Here is a 24,262-nt window from a genome sequence, read left to right as displayed (position 1 = left end):
ATCGCGATAGATCACGGGGTATTGCCACGGCGCCTCCGTGAAGAGCCGGGCCTGCTCAAGCGACCCTTGCCCGAAGAAATCGCCAACCTGGCGGAATACGCGATGACGCGCGGAAGCCCGGATGAACCCGGTTTCGAAGCCCTGCAGCTGAGACATAGCGCGAAGGACCGCGGCGCGAAGCTGTGAGAGTGAGACGAACACGGAAGAAAGAAAATGAACGCAGAAGAAGAAACGCACTCGGAGAAAAAAAATTGCGGACAGAAACGCACGCGAAAAAAAATCGCGAAGATCAGTCAGAAACGCCGCAGTCGGCGCAAATACGCGCGTAGCTGCGAGAGTCGTTGGACTGGAGCGCCAAGACAGGCGGAGTAATGGAAGCACGTGAAGGGTTTCGAGTGCAGGGAAAGGTGCAGGGGTAATGGACCGCGTTTCAAAGGCGGATCGGCACGACCCTTGAAGGGGGGGGGGTGATGTAGTGCAGTGACTCTGTACTGTACGCCTGGTCAACGGCGTCGTGGGGCCGCGCTCCCCGCCGTTGACACGTGTGTCACATGTGTGCTCATCGCAAGTGTACGCGTACACTTTGGATGATACCACACGTGTATTATAAGCGCGCCACACGTGTACTGTGCGCGCACACTTGGGAAGGTGCCCCACGTGTACCACACGTGGCCACACGTGTATGACAATCGTGTGACACGTATATGATACGTGTACAACACGTGCGCGACACGTATACCTACGTGGTGCCCACAAGTTTCTACGCTAATTAGCGTCTAATGCCAAGTGGCAATTCTAATGACGATAATTAATTATTAATTTCCCATTTAGTAACGACGCCGACGATGGCGCTCGGCCTATATAGGTCGGGTGTCGCAAGGCGCTACAGTAAAAAGGCATCAGGTGATCGGACCCCATCTCAGGTAGGATCCTCTACGGTTCCTATCTGGTTGGCTAAGTCTGGTACCTGTACCCTTCGCTGTCATCCTTTTTCTTGTTTTTCTTTTTACTCTTTCCCCTATCCTCTACATTTCTACACTATCTTTCTTCTTCGTTCTTCTTCGTTCTTCTTCGTTCTTCTTCGTTCTTTTTCTTGTTTACTCCTTCTAGCGCACTCCCGCTGGAGTGCACCCCTACGGGCACACCGCGATCTACCCGCGGTACCGCGTCGACTGCCCTGAGTTACCCGGACAGCGGGACTCGAACACCGTGGTGGTGACTGTGCCTTGCGTCGCGCTTTCGACAGCGAGATTTATGCCCTCCTTAGCGGTGTGGAGGTGCCCTGCACTACACTAGTCACTGATCCCGCCGCCACTCGCCGCCCAGCCGTCTTGACCGCCACCTCCCCGACGCTTCAGCCCATCATGGCCTGTTAGCCCCTGATTTCTTCCCCGGGGGCCCCCACCTGCTCCGCTGCGGTACCGGATGTTACAATGTCCACCCCCACTACCCAAGCGCCAGTCATTGCCGGTCCCCCACCCGATGTCGTCACCCATACGCCTCCGCCTCCTCCACCGGCCGATGAGAGGACCCCTTTCCCGAACCCCTCCCCGAGACATGCACAGACCCCATGACACCCCCGGACCGCACTCTCACCGATGCTGTGGCCGCCCTCCCAACCATTGCACCCATGCCTCCCCACAACCCCGGCCAGCCCAACACGTTCTCCAATGGCCGAAACTCCGCAGCCCACCTCCACATCCGCATGTTTCACCCCTCATCCTCTGCACTGGCCCCCTCTCAAGTCGCCCATGACCCAACCACGCATGAAACGAGCGCTCTCCAGAAGCGCCAAGGCGCCCCCTACCAAGCGCCCCTCTGCCTCTCAGGGCCCAACCGCGGCCTCTTCCCATGACTAATGACCCCAGACGCCCCCACCTGCAACCCCCGCGCCCGCCTCCCTACAGGTTCCCTCCCCCTACTCTCGACCAGCATTTATTCGCCCTCTCTTCAGCCTACCCCTACCCGACTCCCAGGCGCCCACTCTGCACCTTTCCGTCGGTTGAGGCACTCCTTTCCTCCCCGATTCGGCCCTCAGACATTTTCTTCTATTCCGGGACCGCGCCTTCATAGCACTGTATTACTTCTCATCCGCCTCGTCCGCGCCGCTACAGCCGCCAACACTCCCGAAACCACCCACACTGCATTCTTGCACCTTCACCTGCTCCCGACTGCTGTTCTTCGAAAGGCCTTCCGGGACGAGCCTGGCTAGAGATCCTCGCGCGGTTAACTTCATGCTCTCCGCTTGCGGATACGGAGAGCGTGTACGGGACAAGAATGGGGTCTCTTATGGAAAGAAGCATTAGATGCCCACAGCTCCAGGACAGAATGGCAGCACACGCATGCCCGACGTCTCTCGCCGCACGTTTCTCCAGCGGCGCTTGCCGCCCGCGCTATGCGCCTCGCCTCCCAAGCTCAATACGGCTGCGCTATGCGCACATTTACCAACCCCCTCTAGCTGACCTCAACGACCCGGCCACGGTGGAGCGACTCCAAGTCCTTCACCCTACTCCTACCGTGCCCGTCGTGCCCCTGCCACCCTCCCCACAGCCTCGGCCACCCGCAGTCACCGAGGAGGCGGTCATGCGTGCGGTTCGTCGCCTTAATCCGAACTCGGCGGCCGGCCCTGTTCGCATGTCCCCAAAATTGCTTCACCTCCTGGCTCACACTCTCGTAAGCCCAGAAGCAGGCGTCACCGGTCTCTCGGTACTAACCAACCTTGTCAGCCGCCTGGCTCGCGGCTCCCTCCCACCCTGTACGATCCCACTGGCCAGTGCAGCGACACTTCTGCCGTTGCAGCCCCGACCGGGAAAAATACGCCCGTTCGCTATTGGGCAAGCCCTACGCCGGCTTGTCACAAAATTCCTTCTTCCTGCCGCCATCGACGACTGTCGCGACCACCTTGCTCTCGAACAACTGGCCAACGGCATACAAAACGGCATTGACGCTATCGTACACGACGGACGCATGTTAGTATGACGCCACGGTAACGACCCACACTACGTAATGGTGTCAATTGACGCTTCCAATGCGTTCAATAATTTCTCACGCCAACAAGTCCTCGACCAGCTGCCCATTCGAGCACCATCGCTCTCACAATATTTGGATATGGTGTACGCACGCGCCCCCTCCCCCCTTGTCTTGCCTTCATCCCCACCTATTATACTCCACAGCCGGGACGGATCACAACAAGGGGACCCTGCAAGCATGTACCTTTTCTCGCTTGCCCTCCCGCCGCTCACGCGCCTTATTTCATGTGAATGTGAACTAGTAATGAACCGCTGGTATGCCGAGGACCGAACTATCATTGGACGGATTGACGAAGTTGCCAAAGCCCTTGACATCATCACTAAAGAGGGGCCCAGGTTCCAATTCTTCCTCAACCCTTCAAAGACACGGCGTCTTCTGGCCAAGCAGACAGGAAGACCTCCTCAGCCCGTTCATGACAGTGGGTCCTCTGCGCGTCATCGATGAAGGCGGTGTGGCTCTATTCGGCGCCTTTATAGGGTCACCAAGCTTTATGGCACAGTACATTCGGGGAAAATTGAACACTTGCAAAATCGCCCTCGCCCATCTCGACCATATCCCCGAAGCCCGCATACGCTTCCACCTACATCGGGTATCTGCTTCTGCATGCCGCTTGCCGCACCGCTTCCGGTTGGTCCCCCCGGAATTGCGTTGCCGTTTGCGCAACAATTCGACCGTGGCCAACTCGCAGCCTATGAGCGCTTAAATAATGTGACTATGTCGCCAAGAATCCGTACTCAACTACGGCTGCCTTTTTCCCACGGTGGCCACGGCCTCACCTCATTGGCATCTACCATACGCGCCTCTTATGCTGCTAGCCTCACCGATACTGCTCCAGCACGGCTACAAGATCCCCACTTTCCCGCCGGCTCTCAGTATCAGCGCTTTGCACGAGGCCCGTTGCGGGTCGTTCTTCGAAATTTACATTCATTCGTGCAACCCGCACACTCTTCGATGACGGAAACGGACCTTGGCTGCCTTGAACCAGCTGCGCTATTGGCGCGACCTGAACGCATACACACATTTCTTCTTCAGGCGCATGTATTGCGCATATAGTGAAGCAGCAAGCTCGTACAGGCAAATACCCCTCTGGGACTCCTTCTCCAACCCTGGTGATCACAGCGCAGCCCCGCTTCGCAAAATAGTACGCTATATCTCCCTACTTGTCTCTGGGGCCACCCGTTTTATCACTGCACACCCCACCGCCACCTCTCGAGTCCACAACAAAACTTGGTACACGATGTTAGGTTGGCACCTCGACGCCCCCGTGACCAACAATTCTATATCGCTGATGCGATGTTCTCACTACTTTAAGCCTATGGATGCCTGCGGCGACCACGCGTCCATTGGCAGTCACGGGTTTGGTACGGTGCACTGCCATAACACAGTCAGGAACGTCCTTGCCCGGCAGTTATTCTGCGTCGGTGGCCTTGCATATTCGCTCGAAATACCCTTTCTGGTTCCCAAAACCGCTGCCCGTCCCGCAGATATTCTCGTCTACCCACCTTCTCCTGCCCCTGGCCTACCTCCTGACCAACCCACAGCGTATGGTGTCACGATCTGTAGCCCTTTTCGCCGGGGAACGTTATACCATGCCGCCCGTCACCGCGGCGGAGCCGCCGACGCCGCATTTGTAAGGAAGCGCAAAGCCTTTGAGCGCACTAGCCGCAACGCTCTCCTTATCGAGGACGACGATCCGCCTATCCCTCTTGACTGGCACTTTCAACTACTTTCCTTTGACGCTCTCGGCGCCCCCTCCCAGTTTACTGTACACGTTATCGAAGTTCACGCTAAGCTCATGGCCCTCCGCAACTCGTGCACCATTGCAATTGCCAAATCACGCATCCAACAACGCCTCCGCTTCGCTATATGGTCCAGTGCTGCCGCCGCTAACCTCTCTCGCCTACCGACACACGCCGCGGACATCTCATACCCGATTGAAGTATAATTCACCTTCATATCTGCTAGTGTCTCTGTAAGCGAACCCCTCATGCATTGATAAAATTCCCCCCCACTGTGAGACGTAGGTACCATCTCTATCTTCAGTATAAACGTCGTCTCTGGATGCGATGATGAATAAACTCTTACGCCGAAGCCGTCATTGACAGAAAACTTCACTCTGCCGGTACCAGCAGAGAAAGAATATGACCACGGTGCATACCGGTGCAGGGGCGCGCGCGCTTGCTCTACTGCTTGCATTTCCGAGGTGTAGCAAAAGTGCAGTTGTTGTCTCGGCACTGATAAACTAAACAAGAAAGTACTCGCAACACTGAATTCTTCTCTACCCCAGCGCCGTTCTTCGGGGGCCTCAGTTCCAACACAACCTGAGCCAAAGCCTTCTCAACAAGAGAGGCATAATATTATTCAATCCCCGTGAGCATAGCGATAGGCCCGCTCTCAACAACCGCTTTCTTTCTTGACGACTTCGTACTTCGCAACTCTGCCCCCGTCTGTCATGGCTGACCCGTTCGGTATCCTACGCCTCACTGGGACGGCCGAGCAACTCGTCCGTCTTGCTATGGACCTCATAGACAGACGTGACGCCTACAAAAACTATACTTCCTTGTCCAAGGATATCCTCGACACCTGCCGAAAGTTGGAAAAAGGTGCCAAGGCGTTGCGATACGTATCAATATGATATATTGATTGATTTGTGATTCCTGTTACCTCCATGTGAGTCAAGCTGAGTCAAGCTGAGTCAACCTTAGTCTTTGTTTGTACCTTTTATCCTTTATATATCCCCTATATCCACCGCTATATGTCCCCTATAATTACCTGCACATTGGAGAGCCCGAGTAAAGGAAAACGGACAGCGGACACGACCGATTGATACTTTGATACACAGACTTGATACCCGTAGGCCGATCCCTGTTTACTTTATACGATCTAGACATTGCATCCAAACAAGACCGCTACACGAGAAACGCTACAAGTCGAAATCCAAAGCAATTCAAAATTTGTCCAAGACATTGTCAACCAGCTCGAGCGCGAGTTGAAAGAACCAAAAGGCAAGCCCACTTGTCTTTGAATACCGTCCGTGGCAGAGATGCTCTCTCTGAGCACAAGCGGGACGCAGAAGACCAGCGCAGGGAAATGGAGTCAGCGAGCGCCCACCCCCACCTCTACAGCAAGATTGATGCCATTGTGACTGGAAAGGAGGTCTTCAAGGGCCTCGTGATGGCTCCATCCCACCCTTCTTCTGTTTCTATTGATTGGAGTTAGAAGCCTGGCCTGGATACGCAAGAGACTTGCGAGAGACGACTCACGGATGCTGTACTACGAAAAGAGGGAAATAGTCCGATTGGGGCGTTCGCAGTGGGTTAGGGGGGCGTTGGAAAGACGTGTGCTCTTCGAGCGACAGCTCACGATGAACAAGTGAGCGAACGTTTTCCAGGCGGCGTCTACTTTTTCTCGCTGGGGCAAGACGCGACTGTTGCGCGGGTGATAGAACAACTCTGTCTTGCAGTCTATGCGAGCAATGGTCATAACACTTGCGAGAAGATGCGTGAACAGACAGAACTCGATGTGGTACTAGCATTGATGCTATCATGGTTTGGAGAGAAGGTGTGCCTGTTTATTTTCGATGATATGGGCACGCAACGACAGTAACAATAAGATTCTTCATCAACTGTCTGTCATGGGTGTCACTGCAGCTCGTGCTAATGAGGAGAAGAGCAGGATTTTGTGATCTTTGAGAGACGGGAGCTTGGAATTGCGTGGCCATAGGATTCAGTTCAGTGCGAGAGAGAGTCTAGGGGGTGAGGTGGAGAGAATTCTATTACAGGCTGGCGGGACGAGTCATGAGGGAGTTGATGACCGCAGTTCAAAAGAAGCGATTCGCGTCATTCTGGCGATGTGTGCCGGACTGCTGCTGGCTCTGAATGTTACGGGTACAAGTGTTTGGTACGTGAAGCAGCACCAAAGCGGAGATGTGTCGAAGATTTGGGTTTCATACTTGGAGAAGCTGAAGGAGCGAGGAGGGTTGTCCAAGCAGGAGCTAGGTGCTGGGTGTTCGTCCTTAAATGTGAAGCGGGAGTTTTCGCCACGTAGCAGTCTTCAAATTTTCCGGAGAGAAGCCTGTCCAAGTCGAGCTCCCGTATGGCCAGTGTTGGGGACCGCAGATGTCGGTGCGGGACGGATAAATGAGCGAAGTAGTGCGGTAGGATACATGGGAGCAAAGTGAATCTTTGCGTGAGTCACCGTCCCTGTCTGCAGAAGCAGAACAACAAAAACAAGGAGGACGTATGAGGCGAACAATGCGATTGGGTTTCGAGAGTGGGGATTTTGTTTTGGAAGGATGTTGGAAACATGCTGGGACTCAAGCAACACATCTAGTATCTCCAGCAATGAGAATGCAGGCCTGCACACAACTAGCACATGTGCAGATGGAAACAGCAGTGCAAGCGAAGGAAATGGCCTTCGGTATGTTGAAGGAGCACGTATCTGTGGGAGCGGAGAGCGCGTAACTTTTCGAGTCTTTAGTGGTATGGTAATGATGTGGAGTGCATCGGAAAAGAGAGAGATCAGAAGATTTCGGGCGGCTGGAACGTGGGTGGCCAGTATAATTTAGCTGGGGCGGGCGGCTATTAGTTTGTGGATGCGAGAATGGAAATGTGCAAGTATGGAATGTAGAGGATGGGACACAAGTCGAGGCTATCGATGAGTGGTGACATGAGCAGCGTTGGGAGTGTTGCGATAAGCGCAAACGAGAGACATTTGGTAAGCGGGGCGGATGATAGAGGTATTCGAGTATGGGATATGAGGTCGGGGTTACAGCTCGAGCCGACAATGACAAAGCACACGGGTCGGGTAAGTAGCGTTGCGATACGCGAGGATGGAGGGAAGGTGATATGAGTGTCAGACAACAAGAAGGTGAGACTTTAGAAGGTGAAAGCAGGGTTGCGAGTCGGCCGAAGTATGGCTGAAGACAAAGAGAAGACAAAAATAGAGTGACGAGAGTTGCAATGAGCAAGGACGAGAAACGGGCAGTATCCCCGATCGAATTTTTGCACTGCTGCTTCACTGTAATGCAGTGCTGACTGGGCACGTGTCGATCACACGCGTACGCGTGTGATCATGTACACGTGGATGAGAACAACCTCGAACGATGTCATAGTTGAAGGTCGTACCCTTTTCAGTATCTTTCGACATGTAGAGATTGGTTCAGCGAAAGGAGGCAGGTACGACAGAAAGTGATGCTGTTGGAGCCTGCGTGGAGAAATTCGTCCATACAAGGCCCTCAGGGCCTTTCTTAAGGGCCTTTCTTAACTTGCCTGATTCCTATGAGTGCGGATTGCCCCTTTGCTCCTTTGCACAACTACTGTAGGAAGGTATCTAAGCAGAGTTGTCTGTAACCGTGTTGCATGCAGTCCCGTTTACATTCCTTTGAGCTCTCCATGGCTAATCGAAAAGAACTCAGAACTCGGACGTCCGTGTTGGTTGGTTGTTCTGGTTATTCTTTGTGTTTTTCCGCTGACTAGCAAGGCCGATGGGTCCAATGGACACTGGGAGCAGCGGTACACACAGGTGGAGATCTAGTCCGTGTTCTTCGGCTGAATAGCTAGGCCGATGTACGGTATACCTGACATAACCTACCCTGTTCCGCACCCTCGCCATGTCGGACACAGGTACGCCCTCATCATTCAGCTGGCTCCTGCCCTCTCCGGCATTCGCAAACTCTGCCTCTCAGGGCCGTTCCTAACGAAGAGTTCGCGGTGCCAGCACCCGAGCACCCGGACATTTGGCATGAATGGATTGGTTGAACGGGAGTAAAAGCATTTCCAATAATTTTTTCAACCAATACATTCATGCCAAGTTTCAGGGTGCTCAGGTGCTGGCACGGTGGACTCTTCGTTAGGAACGGCCCTCACTCGCCAGAGCACGAACACTGTTGACAATACTCACCGTTGATGTCAACACCTTCTACTGCACTTCGTAGAGAAAGCAAAAACGGGCTTCTGCTTTTCCATTCTTCATCTCTGAACTTCTCATTTACCCTACCCCTGTTCCAGCGTGCGCCTTTCACCTTCTACGGTCGCGCCCCCAGCTCTGACAGAAAGGCCTGGCTGGTCTGTAGGATAACAAAAAAAGTCGGCAGGGACATCCCTCAATTTCGCGGCAAACCCGTCAAAAAGGGGCGTTGCCGCCCGTCCTCGCTGTCTCCGACATGGCTTCATTTCCCCCTGGTGTGCAGTGTGGTGAAACACGCCCGCGTATGTAACCGTTACACATCGCGACGCACGGTACCCGCCCTTCATCAAACGGCACACCCAGCCTGCACACACGTATGGCGTGATGGATTTCGCTACTACATATACTGTGCTCACCCCTCCCCCCCCGCCCCACCTGTCTCCTGGCCAGGGGGCACTCCCTTTTACCACATGGCGACAGTCAAACACGTGTGCCGTAAATGTACTCGCCTCAGCAAGCGCGGGCGCGGTATCTTACAGTGAGGAGCGCGCGCGTTGTGAAATAGCGCGTCGCGGTTCCGTCGCTGGTTTGCGCGATGAGGTGCGCGGACTACTTTGCTGGGTGTGTGTGTGTGGGCTCGCCTTCGTTTAATGGTGCTTGCCTTGAGGCTTCGAGGCGGGTGCGCTGGTCTGGGGCCCCGTTGCGGTCGCAATTCCGCCGCGTGGGACGGCCCAATCCCTCGGCGGGCGAGCCTTCGATGGGTACATCGGCTCCGGCTCCGGCGATTCCGGCACCGTGGGAAGCGGGCATGGTTGGGGCATCTCCATTGAGGGTATCTTCGTCATGAACGAGCAAGGCACCGACTCCGATATAGAAGCTTTCTCTTTCATTCCATGGTGCTTGCCGTGATGCTTTCCGTGATGTTTCGAGGCGGATGCGCTGCTCTGGGGATGCATTGAGGTCGCAAGTGCGCCGCGTGGGATGGCGTGATGCCTCCTCGACACGCAAGGCACTTTCTTGTAACGCACCTTCTTGCAACACACCTTCTTGCAATACACCTTCTTGCAACACACCTTCTTGCAACACACCTTCTTGTAAGGCACCGACACGGGGTCCGATATCGCAGCTTTCTCTTTCGTTCCATGGTGCTTGCGGCGATGCTTTCCGTGATGCTTCGAGGCGGGTGCGCTGCTCTGGTGCTGCATTGAGGCCAGAAGTGCGCCGGGTGGGGCGGCGCTAAGCGTTGAGGTTTGGTGCTATATCGCAGCTTTCTCTTTCGCCTCGAAGCAGAGCCTGAAGTGCAACGAATGATTAGTCCCAAAGGTCGATGCTCTCCCGTCCCCCTCGCTGGGTCTCCTCCCATGTTGCCCATTTGAAGGGATGAAGTTGAGGCTGAGATCCTGACATGTACAATTAACATTAAAATTGAGAGGGTGCTATCTCCCAGACTCTGGTCCTAGATTTCTGGTTTGGCGGGAGCACGCCACCTCTCCGAAAACTGCAGAATAAGGGCCATTCCTAACGAAGAGTTCGGCGTGCTAGCACGCAAGCACCCTGACAATTGGCATGAATGGATTGGTTGAACGGGAGTAAAAGCATTTCCAATAATTTTTCAACCAATACATTCATGCCAAGTTTCAGGGTGCTCGGGTGCTGGCACGGCGAACTCTTCGTTAGGAACGGCCTTAAGGGCCGTTCCGTAGGGCCGTTAGGGCGGTGGATTTGGGCAGGCCATCTTCTGCTGGTACCGCTACCGTTAGAGCACCCCTCTAGTGGTTGAGTAAATGAGTAAAATTTTGGTTTTTGGAGATAGATTTGGTCACGAGCAGCTCTAGTGGAGTGAGTATCTCTAAAAAATTTACCATTTTGAGTAAATCTATCTCCAAGCAGCCGACCGGATGGAGACAGATTTACTCATTTGCGCAAATAGAGATACGAGTAGAATTGCGCCACTTGGAAAAATTACCAAAAATTCGCGCCAATTCTATTGACTTGGCGCGAGCAATATTCTCTGTGCACAGGGAACACCCCCAACACCCCCATCCCAAGCTGAATTTACCCGCCACTGCCACCCTCCTGCATTCTTCCTGACGCCTTCCCTCCTCCCTTTCCTCCTCCTCTCCTCCCCGCCCTTCCTCCAGGGCATGATGGTGTCATGTGCGGCTTGAGGGGATGGGAACCGGAGACGTCCCCCACAGTATATCCGTACAGCACCACCACTACCACCCCTCGTACTGGATGACCGTCACGGCTGCCGAAAGATCCAATCACTGCAAAACACGTTTGAATTTGCCCTCTAACCGGTAGTGTTGCGCCTAGAATCGTTATCTCCAAACGCTAAATTTCTCATATTTAACCTGGAAATATAACTAAACCAGTAGGGGTGCTCTTAGCCCCCCAGCGCGCGCAAACCAAAACCAACACGTAAACCCCTTCAGAGGCGTCTGGCGTAAATGCGCGAGGACTACGGCGACCAGGATGGCGGCGACGGTGAAGCCGATGGTTATGACGACCATGGCGCCGGTCGAGAGAGCGGACGCGCGGACGACCTGTGCGTTGGGGGGGCAGAATCAAGGCGCATTAAGGAGAGGAATAGGCGGAGCGCGGGAGGGGATGACGGGGAATGTCATTGCGGATATTTATATCGTATGATGGCAAGAACAATCCTCTTTCCGCCACTGCAAGGGAGTACAGTACTGTTGTGGCTCGTCCTGAGACACAGTGATTGCCGAGAAAATCTTTTACCTCCTTTCGGCGGGAGGCCAGGCGTCAAGAACGCAAGAGTCCACTTGAGCTCCTTGTCGAGAAATCCACTCGATGCCTGCCTCCCCCTTTTTCTACGTACCCAACTACCGCTTATGTACTCACCGCTGCTCGCGATAAACTACCACTACCCCCGATCGCAACCCTTGCACGTAGCCCGCCAGTCTTCTCTTGGCACCACTCTTGCGCCCGCAGTCCTCCGCTTGCGGTTCAGGATCTTCTTGCGCGCCTTCCGTTGGCCCGCGCCTGTCCTTGCTCGTCTCCGATTGCGGTTCAAGCTTCGCCCGCGCGCCTTTCTTTGGCCTGCGCCCGTCCAAACGCAATGCCGCGCGCTTCGCTTCGCCCTGTCCTCCAAGCGCAAATCCCGCGCGCCCCCTTTCCTGCGCAGTGTGCATCCCTGGGCACTGGGCTTACAGCAGTCCTAACAGTACCCAAAAGTACAGTAGTGCGATATCTCAGAAGCAAATGTTTTACTTCTGAGAATTTTTCTTACGTACCCCTTTTATTTTGGAACTTTCCTTACATGCCCCTTTTTATGAGCCCCTTTTCTTAGGAGCGCCAGATTGAATACGTGAAGAGGTGAAGAGGGCGCCGCAAAAACGAGTTTGATCAAAGGGAGCACGTTCCCTGACAAGCACAGCATCTTGATGGCAACCTTGGCCATGTGCGCCACCGTGGGCCGATCTCACAAGGTAAAAAAAGTCAGACTCTGGGCGCCTGCGTATACAGTACAGTGCCCCTCCCAGGAGTGCTCATATATCGTGAACGCCCAACCAGGCCGCAGGGCAAACAACGGCTTGTGGAAAGTGGGGTCGCAGCGCCTCAACGAAAGTCGCATTTCTCTGCACGTGGTCAAGTTGGGCACTACGCTACGACTTAAGAAGCCACAGACACTGTGTACCTCTACCGGAAAGTCGGTCGGGAGTGAGGTGAAGAAAGGGGTACGCAAGGAAAATTCCACAATAAAAGGGGTACTGTACGTAAGAAAAATTCTCATATATTTTTGTAGAAAAAAGCTGGCCTCATATGAGGCGAATTGCCTGTCGTTTAGACACTAGAGGGCATGAGAGCGTGGTCGTCTTCCAAATGGGCACGGCTGCTGCCTTTATGCCCTAACTGATGAGAGAAAGGGAGTAAAAAAGAGATGGATGCAGATCGCGCTCACCTCGTTTTTTGTACAGTACAAACTGCAATTGCGCCACCGACGGAGAGAGGGAGACAGGCAGGCAGACAGACGAGTTGTAAATACTGTATGTCTTTACCGTAACTCGGGAATACAGTAGAGGCATGCATTGCGTAACATATTACTGTACATACTGTACATGTACGTCAGCAACAATAATCATTGAATAAAGCATTTACATTTACATACGTGTACCCTTAGGGTACAGTACCCTTCGAAGGGTACTGCATTGCTTGCAATCTCAATACTGTACAAAAAAAATTGTCTGAGATATCGCACCACTCCCTTGCAGTGGCCGAAAGAGGATTGTGCTTGCCATCATCCGATATAAATATCCGCAATGACATTCCCCGTCCTCCTCCCCCGCGCTCCGCATCTTCCTCTCCTTAACCCACCATGATTCTGCCCCCCAACGCACAACTCGTCCGCGCCTCCGCTCTCTCGGCCGGCGCCATAGTCGTCACAACCATCGCCTCCATCGTCGCCGCCGTCATGGTCGCCGTAGTCCTCGTGCTACTCTTCAGGCTCTGCTTCAGGGCGACCTCAATGCATCCCAACAGTAGCGCAACCGCCTCGAACCATGACGGAAAGGATCATGGCAAACACTATGGAACGATTGCGAGCGCATCCGACAGACCTTTCGTCCCAATGATGCAATTGAGAGTAAGTCCCTCGGAGCCGAAGCCTTCCGCCGTCCCACCCGGCGCACTTGCGACCGCAATGCAGCCCCAGAGCAGCGCACCCTCCTCGAAGAATGACGGAAAGCATCATGGCAAGCAACATGGAACGGAGGCGAGCCCACCCACACAATCAGCAAAGTAGTCTGCGCACCTTATCGCGCAAACCCGCGACAGAACCGCGTCGCGCTATTTCGCAACGCGCGCGCTCGTCACTGGAAGATACCGCGCACGCGCTTGTCGAGGCGAGTACATTTACCGCACGTCTGTTTGACTGCCGCCATACGTGTGCGCAGGCCGGGTGTGCCGTTTGATGAAGGGCGGGTACTGTGCGTCGTTATGTGTAACGGTTACATACTCGGGCATGTGTCACCACCCTACACACCATGGGGAAATGAAGCCATGTCAGAGCCAGCGAGGAAGGGCGGCAACGCCCCTGTTTGACGGGTTTACTGCGAAACTGAGGGACGTCCCCGCCGATTTTTTTTATGCAACAGGCCAGCCAGGCCATTCTACCAGAGTTGGGGGCGCGGCCGTAGAAAGTGAAAGGCGCACGCTGGAAGAGGGGTAGGGTAAATGAGAAGTATAGAGATGAAGAATGGAAAAGCAGAAGCCCGTTTTGCTTTCTCTACGAAGTCCAGTAAGGTGGTTCCAGAAAAGGCGAATTGGTGTCAACAGTGTTCGCCCTCTGGCGAGTGAGACGAAGAGTTTGCAACTGCTGGAGAGGGCAGGAGCCAGCTGAGTAATGAGGGCGTACCAGTGTCCGACATGGCGAGGGTGCGGAACAGGATAGGTATACCATACATCGGCCTAGCTATTCAGCCGGAGAACACGGGCTAGATCTTCGCCTGTGTGTACCGCTGTTCCCAGAGTCTATTGGACCCATCGGCCTTGCTAGTCAGCAGAAAAACACAGAGAACAACCGGAACAACCAACCAACACGGACGTCCGAGCTCTGAGTTCTTTTTGATTAGCCATGGAGAGCTCAAAGGAACGTAAACGGAACTGCGTCAACACGGTTACAGAAAACTCTGCTCAGATGCCTTCCTACAGTAGTTGTGCAAAGGAGCAAAGGGGCAATCCGCACTCATAGGAATCAGGCGAGTTAAGAAAGGCCCTTAAGAAAGGCCCTGAGGGCCTTGTATGGACGAATTTCTCCACGTAGGCTCCAACAGCATCACTTTATGTCGTACCTGCCTCCTTTCGCTGCACCAATCTCTACATGTCGAAGGATACCTTTGAATGGTCGCCCTTTATTGTAACTAGAAGGGGGGAGCCAGGGCGCAGAAGCGGCCGGCCCTTAATAGAGAGGTGCAAGAGATGCGTGAATCCGCGAGTGGACCGCATTCGGGTGTTTGGTAGCCTCACATGGGCTCATGTACCGAAGCAGAAAAGGAAGAAGCTCGATTCCAAAAGCAAGCAAGGCGTTCTTATAGGTTGCTTTGAGAATAACCTTTACAAAGTCTGGATTAGAGATTCTCAGAAGCCCATAGTATCTCGCCATGTTTATATCTTGGAAAATAATTTCCCGTCAGATGAGTGGTATTCAGCTGTAAGTGATGGTCCTTTTAGTGACGAGAAGGGGATTGAGCAGTCCGTAGCTCCGCGTCTTGACCTCCTGCGTGGGGACAGTAACTCCAACCCGCCGTCCCCACCAGATTCTGTCCCTGTGAGACATAACAATGAGAACGCGGAAGAGCGCTGGGAGACAAATTCCGTTGACGCACTTACATACATCCCATCGGTCTCATCTACGCATGAGGGTCCTCAGGCTCAATTGGAACAGACGACGCCTTCACAGGAAAATCAAGAAGCCCATGAATCTAGCTCCGCTGAAGACAACCGCAGATATCCACAGAGGGAACGACAACGGGTACAATTATTCGATCCGAGTTTCGCCAATGTTGCGGTAGGAAAAGGCGACCCTACTTCTCTTCAAGAAGCCCTCAGTTGCAACGAATCAGAGGGTTGCAGGACAGCAATTAAAGATGAGCCACAATCTTTGAAAGAGCATCAGACCTGGACAGTGCAACGTTTTGCCAGAAGGGGCTAAAGCGATTCCAACCCGCTTCGTTTTTAGAAGAAAGAGGTTACAGGATGGCACAGCTGGCCGGTACAAGGCAAGGCTTGTGGTCAGATGTTTCTTACAGGGATATATTGACCACACTTACGCTCCAGTTGTGGACTTCGCTACGATTCGCTGCGCTCTATCTATTGCAGTGTCCAGAGGCTACGCAATAATTCAGCTGGATGTTCGAACGGCCTTCTTGCACGGGGATATTGACTCAGATGTTTACATAAGTCCTCCCAAAGGCTTCAATGTAACGCTACAAGAAGGACAGGCATTCAAGTTGCATAAGGGGCTGTATGGACTGAAGCAGGCCCCGAGGCTGTGGTATGACAAGTGGAATTTAGTAATGCGAAAGCTGGGATTTAACGCTCTTGTGGCAGACAGTTGTGTTTATCGAAAGGGAAATGTGTGGATTTTGCTGTACGTTGACAATGTGATTCTGATTGGACCTGAGGAGACAGATCTGGATAAAGTCAAGAGGAGACTTTCTGGGGAACTAGATGTCACGTGTCTCCGCACGCTTGGAAGTTTCCTGGGCGTACAGTTTACAAGGGATGGCGCTGGGGCCTGGATTGGCCAGAGTCAGTTCGTTGAATCTATCCTTGAACGATTTGATATGAGAGAATGTAAACCCGTAAGCACTCCCGCTCTTACAGAATCTCACAATATCCTCACCGAACCTGTTGATCAACGCCATTATCAAGAACTGGTAGGCTCTCTCCTGGTTCTCTCTACGATAACAAGACCCGACATCTTTGCTGCTGTTAACCTTTTATGCAGGCACTGCTCAAGCCCTACAAAAGGGAATTTGATCGCTGCGAAAAGAGTCCTCAGATATCTACAAGGGACTAAACACTTTGCACTTCAACTCGTAATTGGAAAGGAGCAGCTTATTGGATATTCAGATTCCGACTGGGGAGGTGATAGTTCTGATCGCAAATCTACTTCTGGCAGTCTGCTACAATTCGCAGGATCATCTATTGGTGGACATGTTCTAAGCAGAAGATTGTGGCATTCTCCACAACTGAAGCAGAATATCTGGCATTGACTGAGACCTGAAAGACCATTGTTTGGATGCAGGCACTACTAAAGGAGTTTGACGTGAAGTTGGATCTGCCTACGCCAATGTTTGAGGATAACCAGGGTATCGTATGGAGCACTGACGGTATGAGAAAGGAAAAGCATGTGTCGATACGTCTTAACTACGTCAAAGAAAAATGCAGCTCCGGGGAGATGGAGATCAAGTACTGTCCGACTGAGGACATGGTCGCAGACATTTTAACAAAACCTCTCCTTCGCATCAATTTTGAGAAACATCGAGAGGCGCTCGGTGTTCGCCCTTTTCAGTAGGCACTAAGAACAAGAAGGGGTGTTGAGATATGTGCTCTTATGCCATAATGGCATTCAGCTTTGCGCCACTGTGCACTGTATCTTGATTTGTCTACGCAGGTTATTTCTGTGTAATATTTTCTATCTGCTGGGTAAGCAAATGCGCTTTCGAGGACCACTGGCAAGGACCGCACCTGGCTTGTTCAAGTACACCGTATCGAAGCTATTTGCACCTTATTGTGTGTTTCGAGGCTGGCGCGCCCGACTCCTCGGTCGCCCTACCGCAGGACGACCTCCCGGCCCCTCTTACGACAGAGGAGATAGCCGAGGAGCAACGCGTGGATGACTTCTGCCAAACCGTTTTGGCACGACAGTCCGAGTCCCGGGACTCCGCGTTCTTTGAGGACCACCAAGGGATGCTCAAACAGAGACACCCCTTCGATCTAGACATCGCCCAGGTGGTGGTACCTCGGACACTCCGCGCTAGGCTCCTCCGCCTGTGCCACAACTCGGCCATCGCGGGACAACCGGGCCAGAATCGTATGTACTACGCACTTCGACGCGAGTACTACGGGCCCCATCTCGCTGCAGATTTCGCTGCCACGGTGCGAGGGTGTCGGACCTGAGCGATGAACCGGGTCAAGCTGCGGAAACACCTCAACCGTTTGAGGTTGTTCCCCGCCAAGGGGCCACTCGAGAGCCTCCCGATTGACATCTTGGGTCCGCTCGCCAAGACGATGGCAGGAAAACGTTTCCTCCTCCTTATCACAGACCGCTTCACTAAGTTAACACAAGTTGTCGCGCTTCGAACAGTAACCGCGTACACTGTCTCGACAGCATTCTGTGACGCGTGGGTCTTCAAATACAGCGTTCCGCGCTCGCTGTTGTCGGAAAACGGTCCTCAATTTAACGCGAAGTTCTTCCACAGCGTGTGTCGCGTACTGGGGATAACTAACTTATTTACGTCCGCGTATCATCCCCAGACGAATGGGCAGGTTGAACGTTACAACCAGACTATCGCGTCGATGCCGCCTACAATTCCCACGTACTCCGAACCACGCCCACGACACCCTTTGAGCTCGTGCTCAGCAGACCCCCGCCGGAGTTCTCTCTACGAAGAGCCGACGGGGACGCGCCTCCTCCAGACAGGGGAACTCTACGCGCAGAGTTCCTCAAGACTTTGGACGAGACTATCCAAAAAGCTTACGAAAGCTTGCATCGTACGCAAGCCCGCTACAAACGCGACTTCGATAAACGCGTACGAAGAATTAACACGCGACTCAAGCCGGGGGGACTACGTGTACCTCAACCCCACCGATGGGGCGAAGACGTCGAACATGCTCGCGTCACCTGCCGTTGGACCATACCGCGTACTGGCCAACGACAAACGAACCGTCACGATCGACCGTGATGAGGTGACGGAGCCCGTCTCGGCAGACCGTTGCGTGTACGCGACCCCTCCGACGGACGCGCCACGAGGAAGTGCAACAACCACAGGTGACCTGGCCGACAACGTCACCGAGGGCACTCAGTACGCGGTCGAGCGTCTGCTCAAGCATCGCGTGGTTGAGGACGGAACTACAGAGTTCCTCATCAAGTGGGCTGACCACGACCAACCCACTTGGACTGCACGAACACATGTCCCCGAGGAGCTAGTGTCGCGATACGCGCAGCAACTGAGAACGCCTTCAGGAAGAGACCTCTCCTCCGAAGTGAACGCGTTCATTCACTCTTGAGGAGGGGGCCCCCAACCGCTTCGTCACCGCGTAATTAACACGTCGCAGTTAGGAACAGATGACGCCGGCGGACGGGCACATGCACCCGACCGAGGGTGGCAAACGAAAGAGCGAGACGCCAAGACGTATTGACCGTCAAGCTCATCGAACACGACCGACGTCGTCGGCAAAGCGCGAAAAGCGATGACAGTACGGACTGTACAACTAAAAGGGCAAGCCCTGGAACATCGAGTACACGAGGGGAGGATACGATCTCCCAAGAAACGGGAGAGCGTCACGATAACACTTGCCGACCGAGTGCTCGGATCGGAAAACAAGAGCGGCGCCAATACTTATGGACAGTCCAAGCTCACTGCGCGACACACAAATACCAAACAGCCCGAACCGCTGGTAACGAAGCGTGTCGCGTAGTTGCCAACGAGAAGCAGGAGGGCGACGTAACCCTCCTAGCCAGGAAATGACGCGAACGGTCGCGACGAGCTCCACGCGTAGGGAGACTCACGATCCCGCGACCGCGCACGACCGAAGAGGTACCGATGGGAAAAGGGCGGGCCTACAAGAACTAAAAAGCCGCGCGGGTCGCCCAAACCCCAAGTCAATCCGTTACCACGTACCCAAAATAATTTGGGGGAACGGACCAAAAATATGTGAAAAATAAGGTCCGAATGACACTGTATGCCAAGCCACCGCCGCTGAGGGCCTGGCAGCAAACCGCCGCCACCCCCCCTCGAAAATAATCAAAAACAAAGGGGTGACGTACAGTGGGGCAAGACGCACGTGCGCACGGGCGCATACGATCGACAGGACAAGTGGAGTTGGCAAACCGCAATCGGTTCGCGGAGATCAGCGCGCGGAGCACACTGCCCTTCGATGGGGTTAGATCCAAGCTGCAATGAGAGGGGATAGGAGCGGAGTCCCCGACCTCTGTCCTATGCCCACACGCCGGCGAAGGCGCGCTCGGACTGGTCACCTGAGACGACCAACGGCGAATGGTCCACGACTCGCCGCACCCCGTCGTACACACCAAAGAGGTTCCAACGTCACGACTCTGAACCCCTTGCCGCGTCGCCAGGCTATACAGACTAACACAGAAGCGCTCCGCGCCCGGGCGCCGCGCTGGCCAAGGAGACACCAAGTTTGACGCCAGCCCGAGATCTGGTAGGGAAAGACGCCCGCTTCTGTAGCGCGGGGCGATCTACTTGCCAAAGAGCAGGGGCCCGGTCGAAGGACATGGAACGTACGCGGTGTGCTGGATAACCCGACGGGCCGATTCTGAGGGTGTCGCATCGCCAATGGCACGGGCGGGCGGCGAAGCGGAGTTGCGAGGAGGATGACGTTGAACGCGTAAGGCGAGAACCGACGAAAGCAGACCACCACAGGGCACCGCGGTCACCCCGGAACACGAGCACGGCGTCGCGCGTTACCTGTGCAGTGTAGTATAATGACCGGAGCGAGCGCGCGGAGGTCATCGGACGGCCATATACGGTATACACGTGGGCGGCTGTGCCCACGTGTAGCGAGCGCGCGCGCATGCCGAGCGGTCGTAATCTGGCGTACGTGTACAGTAGTGCACGTGTCGTCCGAGCGGTAGTCTACGCGTGTTACGTGTGCGCGTTAGCACACGTGTCGTCCGTGCGGTAGTCTGTAAGCAACACGCGTGTACAGTAGTGCACACGTGTAGTAGCAGCGTCCGTGCGGTAGTAGCAATTATGGCGCTAGTTTTTTAATTGTGTACAGTACCCGGCACGCACTAGGCGGCAGGTGCTGTACTACTGTACTGGGACAGGTGTCCGAGGCGTCCCTCTGGGGGGTTAAGACCTGGCACCCGTCCCCACCAGTAAACGGGGGCAAGCTCGCCCCCGTCCCTTTTGCGCCTACGTACGTCCGTTTTCGGTTGTCCGCCGCGCGCGCTGGCTTTTAACCCGTTACCGGTCGCTCCCGTTCACGCACCACGGGGCGACTGCGCGTAACCGGCCAGTGAGCCACTCCCTTTTCGCGAGCTCGTCCGATCAGTTCAATTGGCGCGTCGCGTCCGCGCCGCGTGCTCCCTCACTGAAGCCTCCGCCTCTCACCCAACCCAGGGCGGAGAGGAGTTATCCCACATTGGTACTCTTGTGGAGGGCAAAACTCTCGAGGTTGAGCCGCACGCGTGGTCGTTCGATCGCGCGCAGAACCGTACGGACGGAAAAGGTTGAGAAATCACCGCGTCGATCGCGAAGCGTATTCGACGATGAACCAACCGGATCAAGGGGGAGACTCCGCCTCCGGGCGTCTGAGCACCCGCAGTGGCAGTGGCGCACCGCGCCCCCGGGTGGAGAACCCGGAAGCCCTGCTGCGACCGCCACCGCGACCGGGCCGCACGCGAGCGTCCGCATCGGATGTTACGCCGGCCGTGTCGGCAGGCACCGAGAATCGCGTCCAATGGATGGTCGACGCGATTCAGCCGCGCATCCAGGCCTGGGTCGAAGAGTTCCTCGCTACGGAACTTCCCCAGGTAGCGCGCGTATGCCTCGACCGAACGGTGCCCGCGCTCGTGGACGCGCACGTACGCAGCGCGATACCACCGCTTTTGGACGAACTTCTACCCGCTCAAGTCCAATGCGAGGTGGTGACCGCGCTCACCACTGTGGATGAAAAATCCCCGTCCGGTACGGCTCTAAAGGGAGCGATCAGCTCCGCCGTGGCCAACCGTCTGGCCACGACCTTCGCCGGAGCAGGAGTCGACGCACGCGAGCAGCGCGACTCGACCGCTCCGGATCCTACGCTAACGCACGCTGAACCGATCGGCGCCGCACCCGGGATCGGTACAATGGCCCCTCACCCGGAGGGTAAGACCATTTACCTCCCACCAATTTATGGTGCTACAGGAGGGCCCACAGAAAATGGCCCTCCCGTACTCGCCGATACGGCTGGCCCCCGCGGGACAGAAAACCGCCTGGGGCGCTTCGCTACAGAAAAGCGACAGCCGTATCGGTCGAGCAGAAGAAGCGCACCCGGCGCTCAAGGCTACACCTCGGAGGGTACAGAAAACCCCTCCGAGGAAGAAGACACAAGACGTCGCCACACGGCGACGCGCAAGAACCGCGACGGACGCTACGCGCGATACCGCGATGCCGGAGGGGTCGGTTACCCCTCCGATGATAACCGCGACGGACGCTACACGCGATACCGCGATGCCGGAGGGGTCGGTTACCCCTCCGATGATAACCGCGAAGGACGCTATACGCGATACCGCGATGCCGGAGGAGGTGGATACCCCTCCGATGACGAGGACACCGAGTCGGACGGATCGCGCAGAGGCGACCGCAGAGGTCGCAATGCGCGCGACCGACGTCGGTTCCGGCGAGAAGACTCCGATCCGGAGGGCTACAGTAGCCCCGGCGGAGAAGGAGACCGCCACCGCAGGGGCAGAGACCGCCGGTCTGCCCCGAGGCGGGATCCGAAACGGCTGCCGGTGATCAGGCCGCTGAACGACCTGTTCACCAAGGCCGTCGACTACCGCACGTATAGGCTGGAAAATCGCAGCGCGCGCTACGACGCGAGTACCGCGCGGCGAGTTAACCGATATCGGAAGAAGTTGGACGTCCAGCTGAAAACCCACACATTCGGTGGTCAAGATCCAATCGCGGTGCTAGGATTTCTCGCGCGCTTCAAGATGGCCTGCGACCACAATGGGGTCAGCGAAGGCGCGGCCGTATGGTGTTTCCAGTTCTATTTGACTGGGCAGGCTCACGCCTTGCTCCAGTCCAGGCTACACGGGAACACCATGGCGATCGATGCGGAGCAGCGCGATATGCTCGAAACCTACGCGGAAGTTGTTAACTTTTTATTGCGCACGTACGCGACTGACGAAGTTATTTCCGAAGCGGTCGGTGATGTCACCTCCTTCCGTCAGAGCTCTAATATGACGGAGGAGGTGTACAGTAACCAGTTGTGGGACAAGGCGTTGCGCTGCGGAACCGTATTTTCGGACAGGCGCCTGAAGTCCCTTTTTGTTGAGGGACTTCTGCCAGCGACGTGCGCGCAGGTGCGGAATTATCTCGCGACGCATCCGGGCGTGGACTACCAAGCGGTGGCACGCTACGCGCAAGCGATAGGCGAGACGCACCGCTCGGCTCGAAGACAGGCGACCTCGCTCGCGTCGCCTCAAGCACCGTCCGATTCGGTGAGAAGATTCACGCGCAACGCGCGGACAAGGCCCGTGCTGTCGGTCGAGTCCCTGTCTGAACTCCCGACAGCGCGCGGAACCGAAACGGAGGAGATACTGGCGGTAACGGACCAGTCGGCGACGCCGAGCTCGCTTAGCTCGCCGCCGACTAGCTACCATCCGTCACCTGCCTCGTCCCCGGCGGGCGCGCCGATGGCGCCCGCCCAACACGGTGACGCGCGCGCACATCCGTACGGAAGGCCAGTACAGAACCAGCGGGTCTGGTTCTTCAACCAAGGATTACCTGGACCCCCGCCGTGCCGGTTCTGTCTGGACCTGACCCACCGACAGGAGCAATGTCCTGTGGTGGCGGATAGCGCGCTGCGTTCGAAGCTTTTGCAGGCCCGCGAGGCCAATTATCAAAAGCTTCGGATCCGTCAAGGTCTCCGCCCGGGTTCGCCGTTCGAGCGCCAACCGCCGACCGCGTGGCGAAATTCGCGTGCGCAGGCTCCCACGGGCATCAACGTGGTCGAGCCGCGCGAGGCCGTCCCATCGGAAGAACCCGCGCTACCGCTGACGGAAGAGGGGCCCGAGGACCTTGGGTTGACGGGGGAAGCCGGGGAGGACGCGTAGAGGCGTCGACGATCCTTCCCGTGCCAAGCCTCAATAAACAAGGCACCCCGTCGACCGCTTCGGTACGCGCGCCATCGCAGAGCCGAACGGACGAAGCGGCAATTTGCTTCTTCAAGAAGCAAAATTATAAGGTCACCGCAACGGTCGGACAACGACGCGCGATGATGCGCGCCATCACGCCGGTTCTAGATTCGGGCGCCGGCCCGAATCTAATCCACCTACGCTGTGTGGCAGAACCGTGGCGCGCTGCCATCCAGTCCGCGCGGAGCCCGCCGCTCATCGACGCTTCGAATAGGTCGATGAAAGCCCTCGGCGAGCTCAAACTGTACGTCCGGATTGGTGAGTTCGTCGCGCGCGTGCCGTTCTTGGTCGTCACCAACCTCGCGGTGGACTGTATCCTCGGGACCACGTTCCTGGATCGCCACGTGAAGGCGATCCTGCCACCGCAGAGGAAGGTGCTGTTCCATCATGCGCCGTCCGTAGCGCTGACGGGAGTCACACCCTCGAGGCACGGCCGCAAGATGGCCTCGAGGGGACCGTCGCAGCAGCTCCCGCAGGAGGAAAATTCGGCCGACCGGAAGCGCGCGCAGTTCCCGACGAACGTACCGTCACGGAAAATTCGCGTGGTCAAGGGGGTCACGATACCCCCGATGACCCAAGCGATGGTACGCGTTGCAACACCGGTTGGGGGGCTTTGCTTCCTGCAAAACCACCCCAAAACGGCGCATAAGAATTTATGCCTGATGGCCCAGGGGGTCTTGGACCTCTTCCCGGGCGAGCCGTTTA

At 55.6% G+C, this 24,262-nt stretch overlaps 3 protein-coding genes across 3 annotated transcripts; 1 reads left to right on the top strand and 2 right to left on the bottom strand.

Moving 5' to 3' along the window:
* The first annotated feature begins 8,936 nt into the window (after nucleotides 1-8,936).
* CHC_T00000422001 (hypothetical protein) lies at nucleotides 8,937-9,479 on the top strand. The gene has a single exon (XM_005710012.1). The coding sequence runs from the start codon at nucleotides 8,937-8,939 to the stop codon at nucleotides 9,477-9,479; it is 543 nt and encodes a 180-aa protein (XP_005710069.1).
* Nucleotides 9,480-9,584: 105 nt separating this feature from the next.
* On the bottom strand, nucleotides 9,585-9,782 carry CHC_T00000421001 (hypothetical protein). The gene has a single exon (XM_005710011.1). It carries the CDS (start codon nucleotides 9,780-9,782, stop codon nucleotides 9,585-9,587), a length of 198 nt encoding a protein of 65 aa, XP_005710068.1.
* A 41-nt stretch (nucleotides 9,783-9,823) lies between these two features.
* Nucleotides 9,824-10,300, bottom strand: CHC_T00000420001 (hypothetical protein). The gene has a single exon (XM_005710010.1). The coding sequence runs from the start codon at nucleotides 10,298-10,300 to the stop codon at nucleotides 9,824-9,826; it is 477 nt and encodes a 158-aa protein (XP_005710067.1).
* Nucleotides 10,301-24,262: the final 13,962 nt, after the last annotated feature.

This window comes from Chondrus crispus, genomic scaffold (genome assembly GCF_000350225.1).
Source record: "Chondrus crispus Stackhouse genomic scaffold, scaffold_516, whole genome shotgun sequence".
NCBI classification, from domain to species: Eukaryota; Rhodophyta; class Florideophyceae; order Gigartinales; family Gigartinaceae; genus Chondrus; species Chondrus crispus.
Note: the sequence above shows the minus strand (reverse complement) of the source record. Positions and strands in the feature narration are given on the sequence as shown.